The sequence below is a fragment of the Lepidochelys olivacea genome (assembly GCF_965140295.1).
Source record: "Lepidochelys olivacea isolate rLepOli2 genome assembly, chromosome: 2".
In the NCBI taxonomy this organism is placed as follows: Eukaryota; Metazoa; Chordata; order Testudines; family Cheloniidae; genus Lepidochelys; species Lepidochelys olivacea.
This window is the reverse complement of record NC_140412.1, coordinates 158,003,810-158,031,372: the sequence shown is the minus strand read 5'-3', so window position 1 is coordinate 158,031,372 and position 27,563 is coordinate 158,003,810. Positions and strand designations below refer to the sequence as shown.

Sequence of the window (27,563 nt, the reverse complement as noted above, 5' to 3'; positions counted from 1 at the left end):
ACCAATCATAGCATGACTCAGTTTCCAAATAGATTGTTTTAATTAATAGCAATGCAATAATTTAATGTTTTTAGTTTCTCTACAAAAATGCCTCTGCAGATCCCCACAGCAGAATCTTCATCCTATGCCTTATGAGTCACAGACCTTTGCAGGAAGTTAGTAGCTAATCGCTATAGATGTATTTTTGGGGGATACCCAAGTGTGACAGGTATATTTAGAAATTTAAAGCTGAATGTAAATATTTATTCCATCTCATCTCCAATGATCTTACATAAGGGTGCAACTTCTGGGTATCCTTGTCAATGGAATAGAATAGTATTTGTAGGTGAATACAGAAATGAATAACTAATATAGTTAACTGGTATGAAACTCCTCCAAAGCATCTGATTAAAATGCTGGTGGTGCATTTAGATATAAAAAATATCAATGAAAGTTTAAGAATACATTTTATTTCATAGACAGCTTTCTGCTATTGAGATGCCAACCATAATGAGATTAACAGAAGCACAAATGGTATTTTTATATATCAGTCTTCCATCTCTTCATTAGAAACAACATTTTAAAATGAATTCTCTTGACTTCAGAGTAGACTGGAACCTGAAGGATCTGGATCTGGTGACCTTGACCGAGACAGTGAGGTTTTAAGAGTAAGTATGTACTAATGTTTGCTAATTTTGTGCAGTAAATAGCTTTATCTTTTATCTGTATTTTAAATGATTATAGCATTTGAATAATTATGAATCAATGATCATATGGTTACACAGTGCAAAACATGGTTTTTATTTAGATAGCATCCTTAATACAAAACATCACAAAAAACTTTGCAAGGAGAGTTTATTTGATCCAAAGAGTAGAGGAAGCTTTGCAGTCAGATTTTAAGAGAAAAAGTGAGTTGGAAGCTTGGTTAGAGGCAAAAAAGTGCAGAAAAATGGGGCAGCACAATTAAAAATTCAGCTGTCACTAGCACTCTCCCACGATTGTGGAGCATTTGGGGAAGGGACAGAGGAGGCTCGGATTGCGGGAGTGTCATTGGTGGTGGAGTGGGAGAAAGAGATGGGAGAAACAGAGTGAAGGAATCATGGAGAGGTTTTTGTTTGTTTTAAAGAAAGTCCCTTTTGATTCTGAGATGATTAGAAGTCAGTGAAGATAAGTGGATGGTATTATTCATTGCTTGCTTCAGCTTTGGGCACCTATTCCTTTAATAAGGTGTACAACTATATGGGGCTGTTAATTCACACTAATGCCTTCTGTCAGCCTTGAGTGTCCTCTCTGTCTTCTGCCTGTATCCAAACCTTTGCAAAGGCCAGGATTAGTGCTGTACTTTTATTAAATCAAAACTGGAGATCTTTCTAAAAAGATATGCTGTAGCTCAAACAAAAAATATGGTCTTGATCAGTGTTGAGCTGGAGCCGGTTCACACTGGTTTGCTAGAACCGGTTGTTAAATTTAGAAGCCCTTTTAGAACCGGTTGTTCCGCGAGGGACAACTGGTTCTAAAACGGCTTCTAAATTTAACCGGCCAAAAGTGGTGCCTTAGGCGCCGACTCCATGGGTGCTCCAAGCCCTGGAGCACCCGCGGGGAAAATTTGGTGGGTGCAGAGCACCCACCGGCAGCTCCCTGCCCCGGCCCCAGCTCACCTCCGCTCCACCTCCTCCCCTGAACGTGCCACCCTGCTGTGCTTCTCTGCCCCCACCAGGCTTCCTGCAAATCAGCTGTTTGCGTGGGAAGCTGGGGCAGGCTGAGAAGCAGGCGGTGGCTTCCCGCTCAGACCCAGGGAGGTGGAGGTGGAGCGGAGGTGAGCTTGGGCAGGGGGGTGCGAGGAGGGCCGCCCGGGCCGCAGCAGGTAATCCGGGGGGCGAGGTGCAGGGGAACCGCTTCCCGCCCCAGATCACCTCCGCCACCCTTGGCCAGAGCGGGAAGCCACCGCCTGCTTCTCTGCCCTCCCCGGCTTCCTGCTGAACAGCTGATTCGCGGGAAGCCTGGGGAGGGGGCGGAGAAACAGAGTGGGGCACTGCGTTCAGGGGAGGAGGCGGAGTGGAGGTGAGGAGATCTGGGGTTGGGCGTGGGGCGGGGAGCTGCCGGTGGGTGCAGAGCACCTGGGGAGTCGGCGCCTAAGGTTCCACTTTTGATGAGATCAGTGGGGGAGCGGTCCCTCCCCCTGCCCCCCCCAGCTACGCTCTCCCACCCCTAGGAGCCAGAGGGACCTGCCGGATGCTTCCTGGGAGCTGCCTCAGGTAAGCACCTCCAGGACTCCCCACCTTGCCCCCCGGCAGGTGCCTCTGGCTCTTAGGGGTGGGCACCCACTATGGTGGCCCACGAGACCCTCCTGCCTGGTTCTGGGGGCAATCAGGGGACAGGGGAGGGAGATAGATGGGGCAAGGGTCCGGGGGGGGGGCATCAAGGAACGCAGGGGGGTTGGATGGGGCAGGAGTCCCGGGCGGCGGGGGTGGGCAACGACCCCCTTGTGGGGTAAGGAGGAAACCCATTGTTAAGATTTTGGCAGCTCATCACTGGTCTTGATATCGAGATTACTATGCAGGAGGTCAGAGTAGATTATCATAATAGTCCCTTCTGGATTTTGGATCACGTGGTGATTGCCTGTTCTGTTCATTCCCTCTGGAGCACCTGTCATTGGCCACTGTTGGAAGACAGGATACTGGGCTGAATGGACCTTTGGTCTGACCCAGTATGGCCGTTCTTATGTTCTTATGACTTAAAATCTATGAATCATACTTTCCCAGTATTGAATTAATCAAAGGCTGATGCCCTATTTATAATTAATATGTTAATAAGTAGGGGCATAGCGAGCAGATCGAGGGACGTGATCGTCCCCCTCTATTCGACATTGGTGAGGCCTCATCTGGAGTACTGTGTCCAGTTTTGGGCCCCACGCTACAAGAAGGATGTGGATAAATTGGAGAGAGTCCAGCGAAGGGCAACAAAAAATATTAGGTGTCTGGAACACATGACTTATGAGGAGAGGCTGAGGGAACTGGGATTGTTTAGTCTGCAGAAGAGAAGAATGAGGGGGGATTTGATAGCTGCTTTCAACTACCTGTGAGGTGGTTCCAGAGAGGATGGTTCTAGACTATTCTCAGTGGTAGAAGAGGACAGGACAAGGAGTAATGGTCTCAAGTTGCAGTGGGGGAGGTTTAGGTTGGATATTAGGAAAAACTTTTTCACTAGGAGGGTGGTGAAACACTGGAATGCGTTACCTAGGGAGGTGGTAGAATCTCCTTCCTTAGAAAGTTTTTAAGGTCAGGCTTGACAAAGCCCTGGCTGGGATGATTTAATTGGGGATTGGTCCTGCTTTGAGCAGGGGGTTGGACTAGATGACCTCCTGAGGTCCCTTCCAACCCTGATATTCTGTGATTCTATGATTCTATGTTCCTTTGGACCCATGTTTCTGACACTACTGCCATTAGATGGAATTCATCCTGTGTACTATCTGAGTCTCAATTAAGCCCTATTTTAGGGATTTATATGTGAATTAAGGGGTTTTTAGCCTTGTGCTGGTACTTTCAGGGGTGTGTGTGTGAATTTCTTAAGATGCAGTGTGGTCTAGCGCCGTGCTACTCAAAGTGGTGGTCCGTGGACCGGTGCCGGTCCGTGAGCCATCGGTGGCCGGTCTGCATGCACATTGGAAAAAAAAATTGCCAGTCCCCCACATCAGATAGCTTGAGAAGCACTGCTCTAGCAGACAAGGTGCTCGATTAAGAATCAGGAGACTTCCATTGTATTTCTGGCTCCTCCTCTGACCTGCTGTCCCTTCACCTCTCAGTCCCTTTGTATCCCTTCCACCTTGTCTCCATTGTTTAGATTATAAACTTCTCCTCAGGGCAGAGACAGTTTTGCTGTATGTTTATATAGCACAATGGGACGCCTGCCTAGGGATGACTCATCAGCTTTAACTCAAACTTTCACTTTGCTACCAAGGTAAAGTCTGGAGTTTTCCTTGACCCTGAGCTATTTTTTTCTTGCTACATGTCTGAACAGCCAGCCAAATCCAGCCTTACCTTGCTCCTGCTGAAATGCTGAATAACGAAATGCAGCAACAATAATCCCATAAAACTCCCATCTCCAAGCATTACTTTGTATATAATGACAGGTTTCAGAGTAACAGCCGTGTTAGTCTGTATTCGCAAAAAGAAAAGGAGTACTTGTGGCACCTTAGAGACTAACCAATTTATTTGAGCATAAGCTTTCGTGAGCAACAGCTCACTTCATTGGATGCATACTGTGGAATGTCTAGCATCTGATGAAGTGAGCTGTTGCTCACGAAAGCTTATGCTCAAATAAATTGGTTAGTCTCTAAGGTGCCACAAGTACTCCTTTTCTTTTTGTATATAATGTTACACTTAACTGGGCTTAATGCCCAGAGAATCAGCCAGAAGCACAGTAAAGGTGTGTGGTGGGGAATCTTACAAAGAGAAAGAGCTGGTAGTCAAATGGTCAAAGGTGAACAAACCTAATACAAAGGTATTGTATTGATCATTGTTGACAGCCAGAGAGAGAAACTACCATACACCTTTGGGATGGGCCTGTCATCTGTATTGAAATTTTCTGTTTTATAATCTTCCTAAATCTCTCTTTTCTAAACTTCAAGAAGTCCAGGATGCCATATCCAGGAAGCTTGGTCATATAGTATAGCCCCGTCCTGCAGCATCTTCACTGACATCCTATCCATCTCTCAGTCCAGTTCAAAATTGCTCTCCTAGGACTCAGTGTTGTGAGGTGCTGAGAAACTTATCCTCAGCCAAGTGTTCCTTCAGTGGGACTCTTCATGTGCATAAAGTTAAGCATGTGATTGTGTTTTTCTGGATCAAGGCCAAAGTGCTCATCAATTTACAGGGTCAAGCCCATAATTTTCAAAATTCTCCATTACCTTTTTCCGTTAATATACAGGATCAGTAATACAAGGTAAAGCATTAAAGATTAACTTTTATTTAAGAGAGAGGAATTTTCAAATGTATATTTCTTAAATATGAAAACAACTTGGTTCTTTCCATGGATCTTTCATTTCATGCGGTTTAATGTCATTGTGCTATCAGAGCCACGTCTTTGGGCAGGAATCACCTGTTTGTTCTGTTTGTACAGCACCTAGCACAATGGATTTAACATGTCCATGACTAGGGCTCCTTGGTGCTATGGTAATACAACTAGTAGTAATAATCCTGCTCCCTCTGAAATTAATAGCAGAAGTCCCTTTGGCTTCTATCTATCCTGATTGCTTTGGAATGAAGACCATGTTGATCACTGGAGTATCCCTGAGTGTCTTACACAAAGTAAACACAGTAGATTTTCATTTTTAACTGTCTTCCATAGTTGCAGATTAAAGGTGATGGTGGAGGCATACCTCCCAGAGCAAGGGAAGAATGAACTTCTGTGACACTGCTAGGGAGAGAGGGGGATCAATGGGAGCAGGATTGACCCTTAATGAAAAGAAAGGGAAGTGTTTGCCCAAGTTCAGTGATATAGAGTTTTATGAATTCTATTTAAGAATGCTGGTTCTCTTTAAGAATGCTGCATGGACCTGGCCGGGGTGGGGATGAAAACAAATGACAATGTTTTCTAACAGTATTTCTGATTTCTCAAGGGTCTCCCTGGGCCACCAGGCCCTCCAGGATTACCCGGAGCACCAGGAAAACCTGATTCAAATGCAAGATCCCCTGGATCACCAGGGAAAGATGGGAAAGATGGACCTTCTGGTGAGCCAGGCCCTCCAGTGAGTATCACTCATGTGTAGACATTAGTGCTATACTTCAGCTATAATTTCCTACACAGAGAACTTGCATGTTTCTTAAGCCTTGTCTACACTGCCCCTTTACAGCGCTGAAACTTTCTCGCTCAGGGATGTGAACCCTCACCCTGCGAGCACTGCAAGTTTCAGCGCTGTAAAGTGGCAGTGTAGACAGCACCACCGCTAGGAGCTACTCCCCCCTCGTGGAGGTGGGTTTTTTTTACAGCACTGGGAGAGCTCTCTCCCAGCGCTGGTGCCGCGACTACACAGCCATGTTAAAGCGAAGTGAAGACAAACTCTTAGAATGCTGACTGTTGTTGGTATTTTAGGATGGGCGCTACTAGATGAGCCCAGGATTTGATGGAATTTGCAATTTTTTGCCAGATTCTTATGAAAGGCACAAAAGCCAAAGGGCCATATTCTCTGGAACAGCTAGCTGCATTGCTTCATTCCAGAGCAGTGCAAAGCAGCCAAAGAATACAGGTGAATGTGGACCAGGCTGAAGAATGAAGGATGCTTTTACTGAAGTTTAATGAGACTGTTTATTTGTTTTTCCCTGACATTTTCAGGAAAATAAAGCTGGGAAGCAGTTACACAATTCAAAGGGAATTTATAACTTAAAGCTACCATTGGACTTTCATCTCTTTGGGCTTTCTCCCTTCATTGTAGCTCACCCAGAGATGAAAATTTACCCTTTAGTCCTAAGGAACACTTGAAGTGCAGTCCTACTTTGAAAGATGATAGTAGAAATGGTGTCATGGGGTTGTATATTTATTGTATGTCAATACATGTTAAATAAGCTCAGCTAACAATAAAAACAGTAACTACTAGCTCTGTAAACTTAGTCTGGAATCTGAGAGTCAAGGTGGGTTTTTTCCTTCTCACACATCACCACTGGCAACAGAAGTTGAGGCCCAAATCTGATCCGCTGCAATCCCGCTATCTTCAAATTATTCTCTGTGACCCCAATGCTTTCAGTGGATTTGCACAGGTGTAACTGGCACTTTGTGTAAAAAACCAAACAAAACCCCCCCACTCCTTTCTCTCTGTCCCAGTTGCGTTGGTTTTCCAGGGCTAACATGAGTAAAAACATAGTGCCTAGAGTCAGCAGACACGATTCTGATTACTGTTAGAGAGCTTATTCCTTCCTTCACTCTCCCACTTCCCTGGTCCTTCTCGCATGAACAGAGAGCAACAATACCTGAAGTCCGAAGGTGCAAACAATTAGATGTTTATTGGGGTGAACTTCCAGCAAGCTTAAATACAAGTTCCTTTTTCCTTATTTTCGAATCCCAACTTACTTCCTGTTTTCCCCTAATTTATATAGTAATATTCTTAGCTATACCTTAACCAATCATTCTACTGAAATTTAACTAACCAATCCTAACATATTGTAACATGATTAGCTAACCAATTATATCCCACCACCTTAATTAGTTTACACCCAGCAAAATTAATTATACAGCAGACAGAAACAATCACAGAACCAGACAGAGACCATGCCAATAAACAATAGCAAAGTGGGAACTATAATGACAAAACAATACAGAAGTGAGGATTTCACAACTACATCTATAAAGACATAAGAGTTTCCCAGCTGTGTCTATTGATAAGTGAGTTCTTACCAGACAGAAAACTATCAACCTCAATTTCCTTTTACATCTTCTAGGCACTTCCCTTTCTCTGGAGGTGATAGGCACTATCAGGATAGAATTGTATTCCTAACAGCCCAATAGCACCTTCTTTCAATGTGACTACTTTGGAATGTGAGGATGTGACCGGTCGCTTCCCAGCTTATGGCTGCCTCTGTCGCTTAGCCAAAGGCCTTAGCCTAAGAACAGGACCTCAGACTGTCACAGTAAGAGAAGGACCTTACACTGGCAGACAGTGATTTTGATTCTTTCTTTTATACCTCTAACTAGCCAAGTGATAAGAATACACCTAAATTCTTAAAGTACAGGCCTCTACAGACAGGCCTGAATATCTATATCCTAACAATTACATCATGCAAGAAAGTGATTACTGAATGTAACCACTTTTCAGAGTAGAGTAGAAGGACACTTTGGGCTGGTCTCCACTACGGGGAGATTGATGCTACAGCAATTGATGCAACAGGAATCGATTTAGCGGGTCTAGTGAAGATCCACTAAATCGATGGCAGAGCGCTTTCTGGTCAACCTTGGTACTCCAGCTCTCCGAGAAGAGTAAGGGAAGTCGACCGGCGAGCATCTCCCAGTGACTCAGCACCGTGAAGACACTGGGGTAACTTGCATAGCTGGAGTAGTTTAGCTTAGGTCACCTTACCCCAGTAGTGAAGACAAACCCTTAGAAAGGCCCAATCCCACTCGTGTTGACTTAGTTGAAGCAAGATTGACCCCACCAAAGAATTGGTGCCCAGATTAGCTACAGTGTTTTTCTTTCTTTTTTTCAAGCAAAGACAATTATACTTGGCATGCCCTAATGAATCTTAGCTCAGAACATATATCTTCTCAAAAATCTTTGAAGCTAAATACGTTATTTTTAAAATATCAATTTATCTGATTAATTTTGTTTGTTTAAGTCATAGGATGAATTCTAATTTCATTGAATTGTAATTGTAATTTCATTCCTTGAGATCTTTCCTCATGTCCTGAAGGACCTATTCCTTGAAGCCCTTCAGAAGGTGGCTCCAAGGACATGAAACTTGGACTCTTCATTCTACCACCTGTGAATAAATGACGGGAATGATTAGGATAGTGTCAACTGATTGTACTACTTGTTTAAACTAAAATAGGAAAAACAAGCTGTTTGGGAGCAAACATTTATTGTACTTACTGTAAATGTAAGTGCCACAATAAGGATCATCCCACTCTGAGTTAAAATAAATAATTATGGTTTTAAGTGACTCCTTTTAAATAGTATCAAAAGGCAACCAAATAAAGGGCAATAATACATCTGCCTTAAATGACATAATATAAATACTTGCTTTCTAGAGGGGGGAAGAAAAGTGCTAGAATGAACAAAATGGGGTCCCCAAAGTCATTTAATGTATTTTTGTTTCCTAATCAAAAAAGGCTGCCAAGTTTGCAGAAGGTAGGAAGGACAGTTTAAAGAACTGTGTCTGTTTGAGTCAATTAATCTTGAACAGACCAGAAATTTTATGAAACATAGGATTTCAATCCTGTAAACCCTTTCTCATGTTGTTTCATATAGCCAGTATCCATATACAGCAGCTGCTGCTGCCAACTCAAGCTGGTTAAGGACAAACCTAAATAATATAAAAGACAATTGAAATAGAAATGGTTCACCCCCATCCCCAAAGCCTGCCCTTTCTGTGGCGTGAGGGTGACCCTGGCGCACGTGTATCTTCAGTGCACCAAATTGCAGTCCCTCTTGTTTGGTGGAGGATCAACCCTTAGGCCAACCTTCAGGCCTACCCTTAAAGTAACAACCAAGGGAGCACAGAAGGGGGAAGGCAAACCCTGCCATCAGTGGGGCTGATTACCCCAGGCCCACCATCGCCAGAGGGGTAAGCACTAAAATCTGGCAGGATGAAGGAGGTGCCTGGTCAGAGGCTATCCTCACATTTCCCTTAGCAAAAGTGTGAACATTTTCAGTGTTGGATAGTAGGGTTTCTACACAGTCCATGGTTCAACTCCCTTTTGTTCCTCTTCAGGGACTCTATATAAAAAGTTTGCTGGGACCCCTTATCTCCTGCCCAGATGTGAAAAGTGCTGGGATACGCTTTGTAGTCTCACTGACTGCTGTCCTATAAGCCATCAAAAGGAATGGGATATGCTGGTCTCAGTTCCTTTGACGCTGTTCTACAAAGGAATTCCTAGAGTCCTATTGAACCTTTTCACCATCCCATCAGATTGGGGGGGTGGGGGTGGTGATGGGAGCTCTGCAATCCCTAGAATCTCACAAATGTGTTGGAACACTTTGGATTCTGATTTTCTCCTTTCATCTTTAACTCATCTGGGACCCCAAATCTGGTGAAGAATTCATTTACTAAGACCTCTCCTACTGTCCCAGCATCTTGATGTCTTAGTGTGTTAGCCTCAGGCCATTTTGTAAAGTAGTCCAGAACCACCAGCAAATACTTATTGTCAGCCTCTGTCTCAGCCAAGGTCCCAAGAACATCAATGGCAGCATGCTCCATTGGTGCCCCCCACAAGATAATGCCGCAAAGGGAATGTCCCAGTTTTAAAGGGACCCCCCTTTATAATGCAAGCATCACATTTCCTTTATCAATTTTCCACATCCTGCCTGAATTTTACCCAATAGAAATTTTTCTTTAGGTTGGCTCAGGTTTTTGCAGTCCCCAAAATGTCCAGTAGTTTTAAAATCATGACGTAACCTCAAAACTTCTTTTTTAATGTATCCGGTACAACCAGCTGGTGTCTGGATCCATCACTTGCTGGTTTCTCCCCATTCCTATACAATATTTCCTCTTTAAACTCAAAGCTTTCCCACCGTGACCCGAAAGCCTTTAGTGTGGTGTTTATCGGGGGGACACTATGTTCTACGGTGGCTGCATATGCAAATTGATTTTCCAGTCTCACACAATCCTGATATCAGGATCCTCTCTTCGGAAAGTTTTGACTTGTTCTGGGGTCCATTCCTGCAACTCCATCCTCATCATTCCAGTTGATGAACCAGGAACATGGGCACTTGTGTGAATTAGAGGAAGTGAGCCGCCCCCAATTCCCTTGAGCAACTAATTCTTTGCTCTCCTGTTTGGGGCAGGGTTTGCAGTTAGACTCCCAACAGAGTTGTCTGGACAAAGTATCAGCATTACTGTGCTTATCGCCAGACTTATGTGTGATTGTGAAATCCTAGCACTGCAGTTTCTCCAAGCATCTGGAAAGCTGTCCCTTAGGATTCTTGAATCTAAAGAGCCATTGCAGGGAAGCATGGTCTGTCCTGACCACAAACTTCCTCTCATACAAATACCAGTGCAAATGTTCTACAGATTTAACCACTGCTACAAGTTCCTTTCGGGTGGTGCAATAAATAACTTAGACTTTTGCTGTAATAAGCAGCCAGCCTCTCAAGTCCCTTGTGTTCCTGTGTCAGTACTGTCCCCAGACCATAAGCGCTAGCATCTGTGACCAATATGAAAAGGGGATTTTGAAACAAAGTTAGGCCAAGACAGGAGCAGTCACCAGAGCCTTTTTTTAACTCTGAAAATGCAACAAGCTGTGCAAACCCACGAACAAACCTTCTGAGCCCTATAAAACTCTGCACATATGTAAATGTCTAGGGAGTGGGCCAGGTCTGTACAGCCTCCATTTCTTTTTGTCGGGGAAATGCCCTCCTTGCTAATTGTGAGCCCAAGGTATGTTACCCCTTTTTGAAACAACTCAGATTTCTTTGGGTTCAGTTTCAAGTTGGCTGCCTTCAGTTTATCACCGACCATTTGTAAATGTTTTGGTTCTGGCTCAAATGTTTTAGCATGCACCAGGATATCATCTAGATATATCGGACAGGCCGAGAGGGGAATGCTATGTGTAATACCCTTTCCATTAGTCTCTCTAATGTGGCTGGGTATATTGCACAAACCAAAAGCCGTCACTTTAAATTGCACAAGCCATGTCCTGCTATGACAGCACTTTTCCCGCCCTGTCTCTTGGACCCTTTTCTGCTTGCCAATACCCACTTCTAAGGTCTAGTGTGAAAAACCATACTAAATCTGCTACAGCACCCAGGGTGTCATATATTTGTGGTAATGGATAAGAATATTTTGAAGTGACTTCATTTAATTTTCTATACAGAATCTGGTGTCACCATCCTTTTTCTTAACCAGAATTATGGGTGAGGTCCAAAGGCTAGTCAAAGGCTCACTTATGCCTTCCCGATGGTCTGTGGTGTCTCTTTGCTTTTTGCTACTGGTAACCAGTAAGATGGCTGTTCAACGGGTCATTTTCACCAGTTGTGGGACCAATGCAGTACAACCTGTATCTTTATTGGATCAGGAGAACAACTCTTCTGCTAGGTGACTCTTGTGGTCCCTTCTAACCCTATGGTTCTATGATTCTTCAGATGCAGTTTCCCAGGTTTGGGCCATGTGCACTTACCCTGTCACTGTCTCCATTCAACACCAATTAGGTGGTTCAGTTTTGGATCCCCGATTCGCTTAGACCAGACATGCTCGAAAAAGCCAATAACAATTATGTTTTAGCCTGTGCCAACTATCCTTATACTCAGCCCAATCCTATTAGAAAGTCAATAGGCAAACTCCCATTATTGTAGCTGCCCAGATCTAAGCAAAACCTGTAGGGCTGATCCTTGTGCCTTCACCAAGCTTTGCTCCTTCAATTTGGTGATCACCCATTTCCCAGACTGGGAAAGAGGCTTTCACTGGACACCTCGGACAGTCTGTCTTGCCCTGCCTTAAATTTATAACAATCCTTTTAGTGGTCATTTTTATATAACTGAACTATTTCCTTTAATTTTGGCATTATTGCCAATTTCCCTTGTTTTACAAATCAAATTTAACCGTTTTTCTAATAATTCCCTTTCTCCTGAAGATGTTGCTTTTGTTCTTTTTCTGAATCAATCAGGTCTTTTTTAAAATTCTTTTGTGAAGCCTCCAGCTCCTATTTTAGGTCTTGTTTTAAATCCCACTGGCCGGTTTTGAATTCTGCAAATGCCTCCATTATTTGTTCCATCTTGGTTCAGCAGGAATACCGGGTCACAATCTCTCCTCTTAGAAACTGGTTCCCGCTCCTGACACCAGTGTTACCCCTTTTTGACTCGAGCAGCAAATCAAAGTTTGGGGTGCTGGGGATATTCCAGTTGGAAATGAGAAGCTGGATATGAGTCAGCAGTGTGCCCTCGTTGCCAAGAAGGCCAATGGCATATTGGGCTGTATAAGTAGGAGCATTGCTGGCAGATCAAGGGAAGTGATGATTATTCCCCTCTATTCGGCACTGGTGAGGCCACACCTGGAGTATTGCGTCCAGTTTTGGTCCCCACACTACAGAAGGGATGTGGACAAATTGGAGAGAGTCCAGCAGAGGGCAATGAAAATGATTAGGGGGCTGGGGCACATGACTTACAAGGAGAGGCTGTACTCTGCTTACAAGGAACTGGGTTATTTAGTCTGCAGAAGAGAAGAGTGAGGGGGGATTTGATAGTAGCCTTCACCTACCTGAAGGGGGGTTCCAAAGAGGATGGAGTTAGGCTGTTCTCAGTGGTGGCAGATGACAGAACAAGAAGCAATGGTCTCATGTTGCAGTGTGAGAGGTTTAGGTTGGATATTAGGAAACACTATTTCACTAGGAGGGTGATGAAGCACTGGAATGGGTTACCTAGGGAGGTGGTGGAATCTCCATCCTTAGAGGTTTTTAAGGCCCAGCTTGAGAAAGCCTTGGCTGGGATGATTTAGTTGGGAACTGGTCCTGCTTTGAACAGGGGGTTGGACTAGATGACCTCCTGAGGTCCCTTCCAACCCTGATAGTCTATGATTTTATGAAACAGAAATTGATGGAGTCTGTTTTTTCTTTGATGCAATCTTGTTTATTACCAAGAAATGTGCAAAGTCCTGTGTCTCTAAATGCAGAAGTAACCAAGAACAAAAGGAGCAGTTTCTTAGCTTGCAGCCCCCAAGACTTTTTAACCAACACCAGACCCCAAAGCACACTCTCTAGCTATGTCCAGGGTCACACAATGCTTACAGACTCTTGTTTGGCTTTCTTGCCTCTCTCTCTTTCTCTGTTGTCAGTTTTTGTGTGATCTGTCTACCCACATGCACCCCTCTGTTTTAGGTGGGGCTTGTGCTTAAAGTTATGTTAGGTGTGAACTTACCTTTCAATTATCAGTCTCATTGGGGTTTTAACTCAACTCATAACTAGATTTCACCCAGCTCATAATATGAGGAATAGACCTATCTCTCAAATGAATATTACAGTATGACGATCCTTACATCACCATCTGCCTTACAGCACTTTTGTAACAGAACTTTCCAAAAGCATTCATTCTGCTCCAAAGATAAACAGTGTATGTACTGATTTGTCTAATGCAAATCTGTGATAACTAGAGCACAGTAGGTTTACTTAAACATGAATTATTCTATTGTTAAACAGCACACAGCTTGTCTACATGGGGACATTCAGGAGAGTTAATCTGAATTAACTGAAGGTGTGAATTTAAAAGAGGATTAGTTAAATTGCATTAAACTCCTGGGTGGATACTCTAATTCAGAATTAAAATGACCTTAATTTGGTTTATCTTAATTCACTGTAGGACACTGTAATTCAAATTAAGGCCACTTTTAGGCAGTTTAACTAATTGACTTTTAATTAACCCCTATTTCAATTAATTTTCCTCAGTGTCCTTGTGTAGACAGGCCCAGAGAGTTTAAAAGTTTGCTTAAATGTATATTTTAAAGGTGGTGTGTAGTGTGCTGTATGTAACTTTTTATTTCTGCACTGAAATGTTCTTTGGTTTTACAATTTACAGGTGTCTGATGAGGAAATTAGTGGTTCTGGCATGGCGATAAGATGTTTGAATAGGGTCAAATAAGGTGGTCCTACAAATGTGGGCTCAAAAGGCAGTATTTCCCCTCCAAGCTGCTTTATCAATGTTTCAGAAACGGCCTTGTTCACATACCAACATTATTCTCAAGGTTCTATTGTGTGTCCCTAGCCTCTGCTTGCCAGAAGCTGGGACTGAGCGACAGGGGATGGATCACTTGACGATTACCTGTTCCGTTCATTCCCTCTGAAGCACCTGGCATTGGCCACTGTCAGAAGACAGGATACTGGGCTAGATGGACCCTTGGTCTGACCCAGTATGGATGTTCTTATGTTTGATTAATTAGCACAATAAATAGTTGCAATCAAGATGCAATTGACTTCCATTATGAAGCAAATTCTAAGTATTTGTAAACAAAATAATGTGCATATCTGGCCTTTTCCTTTTTATCCTACAGATTGGTTTGTAGCATTTGTCAATGGGTTTTAAAATGCTTTACAGGGTTGTCCATAGCAACAATATTATGTTATGTGCTTACCAACATTTTGCTTTGAGTAATATTTGCAGAACTAGGTTCTGACACTGCAAGAGGATCTACATGGGCAGATTCTTAAATCTGCCTGGAGTCCCAATGATTTCAGCCTCATGGAGTCTTTAGAAAGCACAGCATTGGGGCTAGGGTGACTTTAAACCTCTTGGTGCCTTCCCAGTCCCCACCTGCTCCAGGGGCTGGAGAGGTCCTGATTTAATTTAAAACACCCCTGGGGGCCTTTTAAATTACATCAGCCTTCCAGTGCTGCATGGTGTCACTTCCTCTCTTTTATATTTTCTTCAAGCTTGCTGGAAAGATCTTTGCTGTGACGTGGGGATCAGGCAGTTCCCATTGGTCAAGCAGTCTCCATAGTCTACATGCTCTCTCTGAAAAGTCTCTGGGATAGTGGATTCTTTTCTTGATGGGTGTTGAGGAGCCATTAAAGCTTTCTGGATACTCCACTGTTGTACTTGAAATGCTGGTTGTGGGTGTTCCCAACTGCACAACATATTTCAGTAACACTTCATAACCTTACATATAATGATTGTACATAACACTCCAACAGGATATTAATGTTCAGCAGATCAAAACTTTTAAAATGATGCCTCACAGGGCATGCTTTGTACAAAACATATCATAATCCAATCACAGTGGTTAATATGGGGGTTCCAGGGTGCTGCTTTCTCATAGTGGGTCCTTGTATGCTAGCCTTACAGCTGGTTTCTGCTGTGTCTGCACTGGGTGAAATCCTACTCCACCTGGTCCAGACCTTCTGGACCTCTTTTACAGCACTTTGGCTCTTTGAACTGGAATAAAGGGGCTGGAGGATCTCATCCAGAGTTTGTCTTACTCTTGGCCCAGATTAGATAGCCATGGAATGGATTGCTGATTATACTACAGCATCACTACCACCCCCACCATTCAGAAATTGAGTCAGCCTCCCCGCCCCCATCATGCAATTGGCTGAAAAGTCATGAGATTTAAAATATAAATATATCTACTCTGGTGTTTGAACTTTAATGTGTTATTTCAGTCACATTCTCAAGCTTTACTCTGCAACCACACTGGCCAAAAATCTTTTTTAAAGAAATCTAAGATTCTTACCTAAGCACATGACTCTGGGAGCTGGAGCTTAAAGAAACACACCAAATATCATGAGATGTGCAATAAAAATGGTAAGAGTTAACAACGTTGCTACAGGACATTAAAGATCCTATTCTTCAAATAGTTATTACTGGGCATAGCCCTATTATCATGAATAATTCCCATTTGGAAATTCATAAGTGCTACACGAAGTAGTAAGAGTTTACAGTAGGAGGCCCTAAGGCCCTGACTCTGCAAGGATGTAAGCACGTGCTTAATGATATGCACTATGAGCATTTTAAGCCTGTGCATAAGACTCAGGACTGGAGCCTAAGAACGTAACTATGCAAAGAAGTTTCATTTTATTATTTAAATCCAGTACTTAGATACCTTTTCCTTGTTCTCATACTATACCATCCTTTAAATTGGTTTAAGTTTTATTTGAATTGCTTTTATGGAGAAGACAAAGCGGAGTTATTTATAGTTATGTGGTTGTGTCACTGCCACTTCAGTAACTTGAATTCTGTGACCCGCGTCGGTCGGTCCTCCGAGCCCCTAGGGGCGATGGAGAGCAATGGTCTCCATGGCAGGCCTCGGCCCCACCTCCTGGGCGTTGGGGAATTAGCGGGAAGGTGTGCCGGCCGGAGTCCGTAGCGCGCCCCTCAGGCTGGGGAGCGCCGGCGAGAGTCCGTAGTGCGCCCCTCAGGCCGGGGAGCGCCGGGGTAGGGGAACGCAGGCCCACCCAACTCCACTGCGTTCCAGCCCAGGGCCCTAACAGTGGCGGGAGGCGAAGGTCCCGCCGCTGGGTCAGTGGGGCAGTCCGCGCCCACTGGCCAAACACACCCACCCCACGGTGTAGTTGGGCTCCTGGGCTACTTCCTACCCGGTCTCTCTCAGGCGGGTCGCTCCGGTCCCTCCATCTCCTCCGGGTAGTCCGCTGCGGGCAGCTCCGGTCCCTCCAGGTATTCAGCTGCGGACCAGTCCCGCTCCCCCTCGGTATCTGACTCACGCTGGCCCGGGCTGCAGTCAGGCCCCTCCAGGTCCTCTGGGTATTCAGCGGCCGGCAGCCCTGGTTGCCACAGGCCTTCCCCCCCGGTCAGGCTCCTCCTTGCCCAGGGCTTCGCCTGGGTCAGCAGCAGGATCGTGAGGGAGCAGCCTGTGTCTCCCTCCCTCCCTGGTGCTCTCCTCACTGGGCAGAGGGCCCCGCCCTTTGTACTTCCTGTCCCACCCTTCCCCTTCCGGGGATTGGCGGAAGCTTGGCCTGGCCCTGCCCACTCAGGCTCAAAGGGTGGCTCTTTACCCTCTGGTTCGGAGGGGAGCCACCCTGGCTCCCTACATACCCCACCCCTCAAATCCAGCTCCCGATCTTCGGAGCCAGCGTCCTCACCTTCTCCGAGGCAGGATAGGAAATCCGCATTGGTGTTGTCTCGTCCCGCCCGATGGTGGATTGTGAAGGCATAGGGCTGCAGAGCGAGATACCATCGCATCAGCCTGGCATTATTGTCCTTCATCTTATTGAGCCATTTCAGGGGTGCGTGGTCCGTAACCAGTATAAAGGGGGCCCCGAGGAGGTAGTAGCGGAGAGCATCGACTGCCCACTTAACGGCTAGGGCCTCTTTCTCCACGACAGAGTAGTTCCGTTCTCTGGGGAACAGCTTCCGACTGAGGTAAACAATCGGGTGTTCCTCCCCGTCCACCTCCTGCGAGAGGACCGCCCCAAGCCCAACACCTGAGGCATCTCTCTGGACAATAAAGTCACGATGAAAGTCGGGGCTGAAGAGTATTGGATCGCTACACAGCCGTTCTTTGATGGTTCAAAAGGCCATCTCACACTCGTTGGACCAATGCACCCGCCGGGGACTGTCCTTTGTCAAGAGCTCCGTTAGCGGGGCCGTAATGCTTGCGAAGTGGGGTACAAACCGCTGGTAATAACCAGCTAAGCCCAAAAATTGACGTACTTGCCTCTTTGTGGTCGGCACCGGACATTCCTGGAGTGCTTGGACCTTCCCAATGAGGGGGCGGACCTGTCCCCGGCCCAAGGTGTACCCCAGGTAAGTGGTTTCCTCCCACCCGATTCGACATTTTTTCGGGTTGGCTGTCAGCCCGGCTGCGCAGAGGTCCCGGAGGACTGCCGCTACTTGGTTAAGATGCTCCTCCCAGTTATTGCCATAGATGACCACATCGTCCAGGTAGGCTGCCGCGTATTTTGTGTGTGGTTGCAACACCCAGTCCATCAAATGCTGGAAGGTTGCCGGGGCCCCATGTAGGCCGAAAGGCATCCGGGTGAACTGGTATAACCCTGAAGGGGTGGCAAATGCGGTCTTCTCCTTGGGCTTGGGATCCAAGGGGATCTGCCAGTACCCTTTGGTGAGATCTAAAGTGGTGATATAACAGGCCTCCCCGAGCCGGTCGAGGAGCTCATCGACACGGGGCATCGGATAGGCGTCAAATTTTGAGATGGCGTTGACCCTCCGGAAGTCAATGCAAAACCGCCGGCTCCCATCGGGCTTCGGTACGAGGACGACAGGGCTCCACCACTCGCTCTGGGAGGGCTCAATAACACCCAGCTCCAACATCGCCAGGACTTCCTCCTCTACAGCCTCCCACATTCGCCTCGGCAATGGCCGGGTTGTCTCTCGGACCACCACCCCGGGTTCCATCTGGATCACATGGTAGGTGAGCATAGTCCGCCCGGGTTTCGTGGTGAACATCTTGGGGAACGCCCTCACTAAGCAGAGTGCCTGTTCTCGCTGCTCAACGGTGATTGTCTCTGCTAGCTGGGGTTCACCATTATCCGACTCCTCGGGTGGTTGGGGCCCCAGTTCCGGTTCGGGGGGATATGGGGCCACTAGGAGCCCTTCCCGGTCCTGCCAAGGTTTTAAGAGGTTTACATGATAAATCTGCTTTTCCTTACGGCGACCAGTTTGCCGAATCTCATAAGTTACCGGCCCTACCTGGCGGAGGACCTCATATGGACCCTGCCAGCAGGCAAAAAGCTTTGATTCCTCCGAGGGGAGTAGGAGGATCACTCGGTCCCCTGGCCCGAATGATCGAGCCTGGGCGCCCCGATTGTAGTGCTGCTCCTGAGCTCTTTGGGCGGTGTTTAAGTTCTCCATCGCGAGCTCGCTCGCCCGCCCGCACCAGCCGCCCCTGCAGTTGTAAGACATATTGCAAGAGACCCTGGGTTGTGGACGGGTTATGTTCCCAAGTCTCCCTCAAGAGGTCCAACACCCTGCGGGGTCGCTGCCCATAGAAGAGCTCGAACGGGGAGAACTTCGTGGATGCCTGTGGGACTTCTCGAATCGCCAGTAGTAAAGGAGGGAGCAGCTGGTCCCACTGGCGGAGATCCTGGGTGGGGAAACGCCGCAACATCCCCTTCAGGGTCCGGTTGAACCGCTCGACCAATCCGTCAGTCTGGGGATGGTAGACCGAGGTCTGCAATTTCTTAATCCCCAATAGGGCACATACCTGGCGGAACAGCTTAGATGTGAAGTTGGTCCCTTGATCAGCGAGTATCTCCCGTGGGAGGCCCACCCTTGCGAAGATCTTCACGAGCTCCACAGCGATAGCACGGGCGGTGATACTTCTTAAGGGGATGGCCTCCGGGAAGCGGGTGGCGTAGTCCATCAGGACAAGGATGTATTGATGGCCCGCCTTGCTTTTTGGGAAAGGCCCGACCAGGTCCATTGCTACCCGCTCAAATGGCACACCTACGACTGGTAACGGGACCAGGGGGCCTTCCGTACCCCGTCCGGGGCTGCATGTTGGCAGTCCGGGCACGACGCACAATACTCCTTCATCTCACGGTGAACGCCGGGCCAGAAGAACCTGGCCAGGACCCTGGCCACAGTTTTTTCCTGCCCTAAATGTCCGGCAGCTGGGATGTCATGTGCAAGCTTCAGGACAGCCCGACGATGGATGCGGGAGACCACGAGTTGGGTCCGGACCTCTTGGGGGTCTCAGTCAAGGCGGTAGAGCCGCTCGTGGTTGAGTTCAAACCTGGGCCACTGGGTGGTGTGCTGCACCTCCACGACCTCACCATCCACCCAGGCCAGCTGCTCGTAGGCAAACCGGAGTGTAGGATCCTCCCTTTGATCTCGGCTAAAGTCCACCAGGTCAGGAGGGGGACCCGCCACTTCCAGGCCCTCCTGCCCAGGGGTGGGGCCTGGTTCCGCTCCAGGGTCGGAGCTCAAGTCAGGTCCTGTCTTATTCTCAGGCGGGGCTCCCTCGAATGCCTCTTTGGTGGGTAGGGATTGGAGCACCTCGACGAAGTCTGGCCAGTCCCGGCATCCAAGATAGCCGCTTTCACTCGAGCATAAATGCGGGCCTCATCATCTGGGAGCCCATGGTAAGCCTTTTGGGCTAGCCCCATCAGGTATGGGGCGAGGAGTGTCGCCCATTGGTCAGGCACCCAACCAGCCACTGAGGCCACCCGCTCGAAGGTCACTAGGTAGGCTTCCGGGTCATCCTCAGGCCCCATCTTGGCCAGACGGATCGGTGGGGCGGGAGGGGTCGGGGTGGCTACCTGCTCCGGTTGAGCGCCACCATGGCCTGACCACAGGGTTGCAAGCTGCTGGAAGCACTGGGTTTGTTGTTCCTGGTGCTGGGCCCCCAGGGTTTGGAGCAACTGCTGCTGGTGGGCGCCCAGCTGTTGCACGAGTTGGTGCTGCTGCTGTTTCTGGCTCTCAGCCAGGAACTTGATAAGCCTTTCCATCTCCATCTTTCCAGTAGGGGAGCTTCAGAGGCGCCCTCGCACTCACCCCTTTCGGCAGGGGTTGGGATCGCCTGCCCGCATTCTCCACCACTTGTGACCGGCGTCGATCGGTCCTCCGAGCCCGTAGGGGCGATGGAGAGCAATGGTCTTCGTGGCAGGCCTCGGCCCCACCTCCCGGGCGTTGGGGAATTAGCGGGAAGGTGTGCCGGCCGGAGTCAGTAGCGCGCCCCTCAGGCCGGGGAGCGCCGGCCGGAGTCAGTAGCGCGCCCCTCAGGCCGGGGAGCGCCGGCCGGAGTCAGTAGCGCGCCCCTCAGGCCGGGGAGCGCCGGCCGGAGTCAGTAGCGCGCCCCTCAGGCCGGGGAGCGCCTCTGGTTCGGAGGAGAGCCACCCTGGCTCCCTACAATTCAAAATATTGATTCTTCCCAGAGCTTGAAATTAAAGCACTTGTTATAAGAGTTTTGTGTTAGATATCATCATGAAAGTTCATTTGGCATTGTTTCTTGGAACAAAATATGCTAAGAGAGATGGTAGAGATTCCTGTCAATATTTTCTTTAATACTGTCAAGTGGTTTTCTCAAGGTGAGATGTTCCACGTATAAATTTATTGTGAAATTATAATGATCCCATTTGAGTCTAGGATCTCTTTAGCATTGCTAAAATTTAAAACACCTCAGTTTGTGATCTAAACAGTAGGAATCTTATTTTTTATATACAAAAGTTTTCCTTTTTATTTTTTGGGCGTCCTTTTTAAAGATTACCCACTTCGTTAAGATAGTCTTCCATAATAAGGTCAACCAGGAGGAGAGGGAGGGAGAGAAGAGGAGAGGAACAGCCACAAAAAGACAGAGAATCATTTCTGACCAGTAAGAAATTCAGCCATGGTATCGAATATGATAGCAGCTACAGTCCATGAAATATTATCAAGAAAATTGTATAATTTGGAAAATAAGAAATTTTGGAAAGAGGAAAATCATTAAAGTACTTCAGGTGTTTTGGCCTCACTTAAGAATGATTCAGCAAGTTCTGGAGGTACAAAACCTTTGAGCTTCGTTGAAATCCCCAAACCATTTTTCTCACTAAGTGATACATTGTTGTTGACACATTCCTTCACTCTAGCAAGAATCTAAGCCTACTAGATATGGTGGGGTTTTCTTTATAAACTCACAGGGCAGATTCAGGCATAGTCTATATCAATTCATGATCATGGGAGTCCAATCCTGCACGATGCTGAGTGCCTCCTGAGATTCTAAGACTATGTCTACGCTACATCATTTACAGCGGCACAGCTGCACTGATGCAGTTGCACCACTATAGCACTTCTTGTGAAGACGCTCTAAGCTGACAGAAGAGAACTCTCCCGTCGGCTTAATAACTCTTGCCTCCGCAAGAGGCAATAGCTATTTGAGCGGGAGATCTGTCTACACTGGAGCTCACGTTGGTATAACTTATGTTGCTCGGAAGGGTGGCTTATTCACACCCCTGAGCGACATAAGTTATACCGAAGTAATTTGTAGTGTAGACATAGCCTCAGATACTGATTCAGCAGTAAGGCCAGATTCAGCAAAGCACTTGAGTGCATGCTTTTGTGAATAGGGATAGTGTTAAGTACATACTCTGGGCCTCATCCAAAGCCATTGAAATCAATGGAAGTTTTTTCAGATAAGACATTGTTGAGACCAGAAGTCACTACCCACTCTGCAATGTCTTGCATGCTGGACCCTCTTGTTAAATTCCATTTCAAGTGGCCTCTCTCTGAGTCAACTCACTACTATGGCAGCTGTTGCAGTATCATCAGAGGAATCTACATAACTAGGCTCCCCGCCCCCAACTGTTTCCTGTGAGCCGGGCTTCGACCATAGCTTTGACATAATTTGTGAGAAGTTGTCATTCGAGTCCACCACAAAGTTGTGCTCTTTAGCTTCCAGTTTCCTTCCCTCTCCTTTTCACAACCCCTGCACCAAAACCACATTGGTTCTGCATCCGTCAGAAACCTCTGAAGCCAGAGACTGGAATCAGGATATTGCCCTACAATAAAAAACAAAACATTATAATTCTTGTTGCAGTGCTGCTCAGAAGTCATGTAGCTGTGATATTCTGAACAAAATATTGTCTAACATCACATCCCAAACCAGGTCAGACTTCCTGGTGAGTATTACTGCAAGTTTGAGGAATTTCACTGAAAAATCTTGCAAGACAATCTGTTGCCGTAGTCCATTATTTGCTGCATTTATGTACTGCTCTTGCAAGTTTTGCTTTAGAAAGCGCTTTGCAATGCTTTTGTATGTTAAAATTGATTTTCAGTGTCTTGAGTGTTGCTGTTTTACATCTAAAGAAGGAAAAGTAAATACAAAGATATGGCCTGGAAATGAACATAACCAAAACTTACTGAAAAATGTTACAAATTCACTCTGGGAGATTAAAAGAAAGTGAAGGAATATATATTCTTTACATACATATTTAGACTTCAGAAGTGAACTTTTAACCTTTGGCATAATGTTGGATTTCATGAACTTTAATTTTAAACTGCCTTTTACTATACAATACAAAAAAAACCAGATGCCACAATACAAAATGTACACTTCCATTTGGATGATGCCTTAGAGATCTATTGCTTACAAAGCAGAAATAAGTCAAATGTGCCTCTGCCTAATGAAATAAGTTTGCAGAGGATTTCTGCATGTGAAAAGTAGACAGTACGACTATCTGTGCAAGGAGTGTCCAACTATTGATGGTACACGCAGTACTGCTTTATGGCTGCTGTGAAGATGGAATGTGGCAATAGCTCCAGTCCTTCAAAGTGCATAACTTTACTCTGAATCGTCCCATCGACTTTGATGGTCACAATGTAAAGTTAAGCATAAACCTTTGAAGGTTTCAAGGCCTGTGGTCTCAATCCTGTAAAACCTTTACCCTTGTGAGTAGTCCCATTGTGACCACTGACTAAAAGGGTAAAGCCTATTCATATGAGTAAGGGTGTCAGGTTTGGGACCTATGGATCTGCGTCTTGATCACACTGAAATCAATGGTAACTCTTCCATTGTGATTAATGGCCCAGGATGCCTGAACATCGGAGGCAATGAGCACTGTCCAGACCCACTGAAGTCCTTGAAGTGCAGGGTGCTCAACTCCTCACAGTACTGGTCTCTGTGTGGTCACTAATATAGATCCAGTTATACCAGCACTATAGGTTGTGAACCCTTCCATTTATGCTACACTGTCATCTGATGGCTGTGTTCGTGTGTTGTTCCACAATTTGTAAAAACTGCTTCATTGTGGGCGTATACCTAGCTGAATAGACTAAGCTATTCATCTCCCTTATTTTAATACACTTTAGTTTCTTCCAAAATCAAGGAATTTGAATGCCTTTTAGAGAAATTGATCTGACTAAAGTTTTGCAGATTTCATGACTCTTCGACATGCTGTATAAATCTAGGGGTCAATGATAGAATCAATCCTTTTTAGGATAAACTAATTAATATTAAAAATCCTGATTCTAAAATCAGGCTGTTAAAGTGAACATGGGTCTCGTTCTCCACTTGCAAATGGATTTTCACACCAAGGTCATTCCGCTGGTTTCAGTGTAGCTATTCCAGAGTTACACTGATGTACGTATGTATGTAAGAGGAAAATCAGGCCTGGCCCTCTGTAATTTACATGTGTAACATAAGTGGCTTCCTCATCCACTCAGCAATTTCAGGATTTAGGCTCTGATTCAGCATGGCACTGAAGCACGTGTTTATAGGATTGCCAACTTTCTAATTGCAGAAAACCAAACACCCCTGCCCCGAGGCCCCACACCCCCCTTGTTTATCCCCCCTCCCTCTGTCGCTGGCTCTCCCCCCATCCTCACTCACTTTCACTGGGCTTGAGCAGGGGGTTGGGGTGCAGGAGGCGGATGAGGGCTTCAGCTGGTGGTGCGGGCTCTGGGGTGGGGCTGGGGATGAGGGGTTTGGGGTACAGGAGGGGGCTGGGGCAGGTTGTTGGGATGTTGCGGGGGGGGGGGATGTGTGGGCTCCAGGAGGGAGTTTGGGTGCAGGAGGCGATTCCCGGCTGGGGCAGGGGGAGGGGGTTCAGGGTGCAGGATCCTAGCGGCGCTTACCGCAGCTCCTGGGAAGCGGCTGCCAGGTCCCTGCAGCCTCTAGATGCATGGGCAGCCAGGGAGGCTCCACACACTGCCCTCGTGCCTGCAGCTCCCATTGGTTGTGATTCCCAACCAGTGGGATCTGTGGAGCCAGCCCTCAGGACAGGGGCTGTGCACGGAGCCTCCCTGGCCACCCATGTGTCTAGGGGCTGCAGGGATCTGGCTATCGCTTCTGGGTGCCGCAGGGAGCTAGGGCAGGCAGGGAGCCTGCCTTAGCCCCAGGCCCCCGCTGTGCTGCCGACCGGACTTTTAACAGCCCGGTCGGGGGGTCAACCAGCATTCTGGTTGAAAACTGGATGCCTGGCAACCCTACCAACCCTTGTGTAACATAAACATGTGAGTAGTCTTGATTCCCGTGGCACTGCTCATCTGTTTAAAGTTAAGCCTATGCCTAAGTACCTGGCTGAATCAAGGACTTAGTTATTTAACAGCTCTCTTATTGGAAACATGTCTTGAAAAGGCTTGGATTAAAAACTGCCTATTGTAACTGGAAATATCGCTTTTACTAACTGCTTTAAATAGCATCTGTTATTGATGTGATTACATAGTTTTGTTTGTTAAATATACATGAAGTTGAAATAGCTCATTGCAACTTTTGTCAGCACTGATGTGGTTACATTTCTTGAAAAAATGGTTTTCATGTCCAATTTTGTAAAGACCAGTGATGCAGAAGAATTTAAATGTAAAGTAATAGCGTACTTGAGGCTACTCCAAAGCTATAAAGCACATCTGCAGCCATATGACGATAAGACTTTAGATCATTGTACACTGCATGAGTAATAATCATAATAATGAATAATTAATTACAATTTTAATGTTAATTCAACCCTCCCAGCCAAAATATTCACTGTATAATATAAAATAGACCTAAAACATAATGAAAATCATTCCAATTTTGTTAATGTTAAAAATGTATACCGTATCAACTATAGTGGGTCCAGGAGGTAAAAATGGAAAGTGATGCGAGAAGGGTGGTAAATGTGAGGCCAGTAGTGGTCATCCTAAAAAGCACCAGACAAATGTAATAACATTTGGGGTGCAGGGCCTCATTCGTTCGTTGCTGACAACACCCTCCATGGTGCAGTGTTACATTTGGAAACCACCTGCCACGTTTTGTGCTCTGTCACAATCTCAATTCCCTGTACAGGCTGCCGCTTGAAATGCTGCCCAACTGGGGGGCTCCTCAGCAGTGACTGTAGCAGGCTCATCAATCTCTACATGTGGCCCAGCCACCACTAGAAGGGGACAGAGCCACCCTGATTGCAAGCACCAGAGAGACAGTCTCCCTGCTCTGAGTTCTGTTGCCCAGCACCACAGTGGCCTGTAGCAGCCATAAAGAGGAATTATAGGGAAATTACTGCTCACTTTTGCAGCCCTGGGCTTGAACACGCTCACTACAGACAGAATCTCTGGGCAGTTTAGCTACCAAACTCTTAAGAACATAAGAACAGCCGTACTGGGTCAGACCAAAGGTCCATCCAGGCCAGTATCCTGTCTACCGACAGTGGCCAATACCAGGTGCCCCAGAGGGAGTGAACCTCACTCGTAATGATCAAGTGATCTCTCTCCTGCCATCCATCTCCGCTCTCTGACAGACAGAGACTAGGGACACCATTCCTTACCCATCCTGGCTAATAGCCATTAATGGACTAAACTTCCATGAATTTATCCAGTTCTCTTTTAAACCCTGTTATAGTCCTAGCCTTCACAACCTTCACAGGGAAGGAGTTCCACAGGTTGACTGTGTGTTGTGTGAAGAAGAACTTCTTTTTATTTGTTTTAAACCTGCTACCCATTTATTTCATTTGGTGGCCCCTAGTTCTTATATTATGGGAACAAGTAAATAACGTTTCCTTATTCACTTTCTCCACACCACTCATGATTTTATATACCTCTATCATATCCCCCCTTAGTCTCCTCTTTTCCAAGCTGAAAAGTCCTAGTCTCTTTAATCTCTCCTCATATGGGACCCATCCCAAACCCCTAATCATTTTAGTTGCCTTTCTCTGAACCTTTTCTAATGCCAGTATATCTTTTTTGAGATGAGGGGACCACATCTGTAAGCAATATTCAAGATGTGGGCGTACCATGGATTTATATAAGGGCAATAAGATATTCTCCATCTTATTCTCTATCCCTTTTTTAATGATTCCTAACATCCCGTTTGCTTTTTTGACTGCCGCTGCACACTGCGTGGACGTCTTCAGAGAACTATCCACAATGACTCCAAGATCTTTCTCCAGATTAGTTGTAGCTAAATTAGCTCCCATCATATTGTATGTATAGTTGGGGTTATTTCTTCCAACGTGCATTACTTTACATTTATCCACATTACATTTAATTTGCCATTTTGTTGCCCAATCACTTAGTTTTGTGAGATCTTTTTGAAGTTCTTCACAGTCTGCTTTGGTCTTGACTATCTTGAGCAGTTTAGTAACATCTGCAAACTTTGCCACCTCACTGTTTACCCCTTTCTCCAGATCATTTTTGAATAAGTTGAATAAGATTGGTCCTAGGACTGACCCTTGGGGAACACCACTAGTTACCCCTCTCCATTCTGAAAATTTACCATTTATTCCTACCCTTTGTTCCCTGTCTTTTAACCAGTTCTCAATCCATGAAAGAATCTTCCCTCTTATCCCATGACAATTTAATTTAGGTAAGAGTCTTTGGTGAGGGACCTTGTCAAAAGCTTTCTGGAAATCTAAGTACACTATGTCCGCTGGATCCCCCTTGTCCTCATGTTTGTTGACCTCCTCAAAGAACTCTAATAGATTAGTAAGACATGATCTCCCTTTACAGAAACCATGTTGACTTTTGCACAACAATTTATGTTCTTTTATGTGTCTGACAACTTTATTCTTTACTATTGTTTCAACTAATTTGCCCGGTA

General features: G+C 46.1%; 1 protein-coding gene across 8 annotated transcripts in view; it reads left to right on the top strand.

Annotated features, from left to right (window-relative positions):
* The window catches only part of COL15A1 (collagen type XV alpha 1 chain), a 275,266-nt gene that overhangs the window by 150,734 nt on the left and 96,969 nt on the right, over window positions 1-27,563 (top strand). For all 8 annotated transcript variants that reach the window (XM_084618725.1, XM_084618722.1, XM_084618723.1 and 5 more), the window contains 2 exons: window positions 585-647; window positions 5,597-5,725. In XM_084618725.1, coding sequence (XP_084474851.1) covers window positions 585-647; window positions 5,597-5,725 — 192 coding nt within the window. The remainder of the gene's footprint in view (window positions 1-584; window positions 648-5,596; window positions 5,726-27,563) is intronic.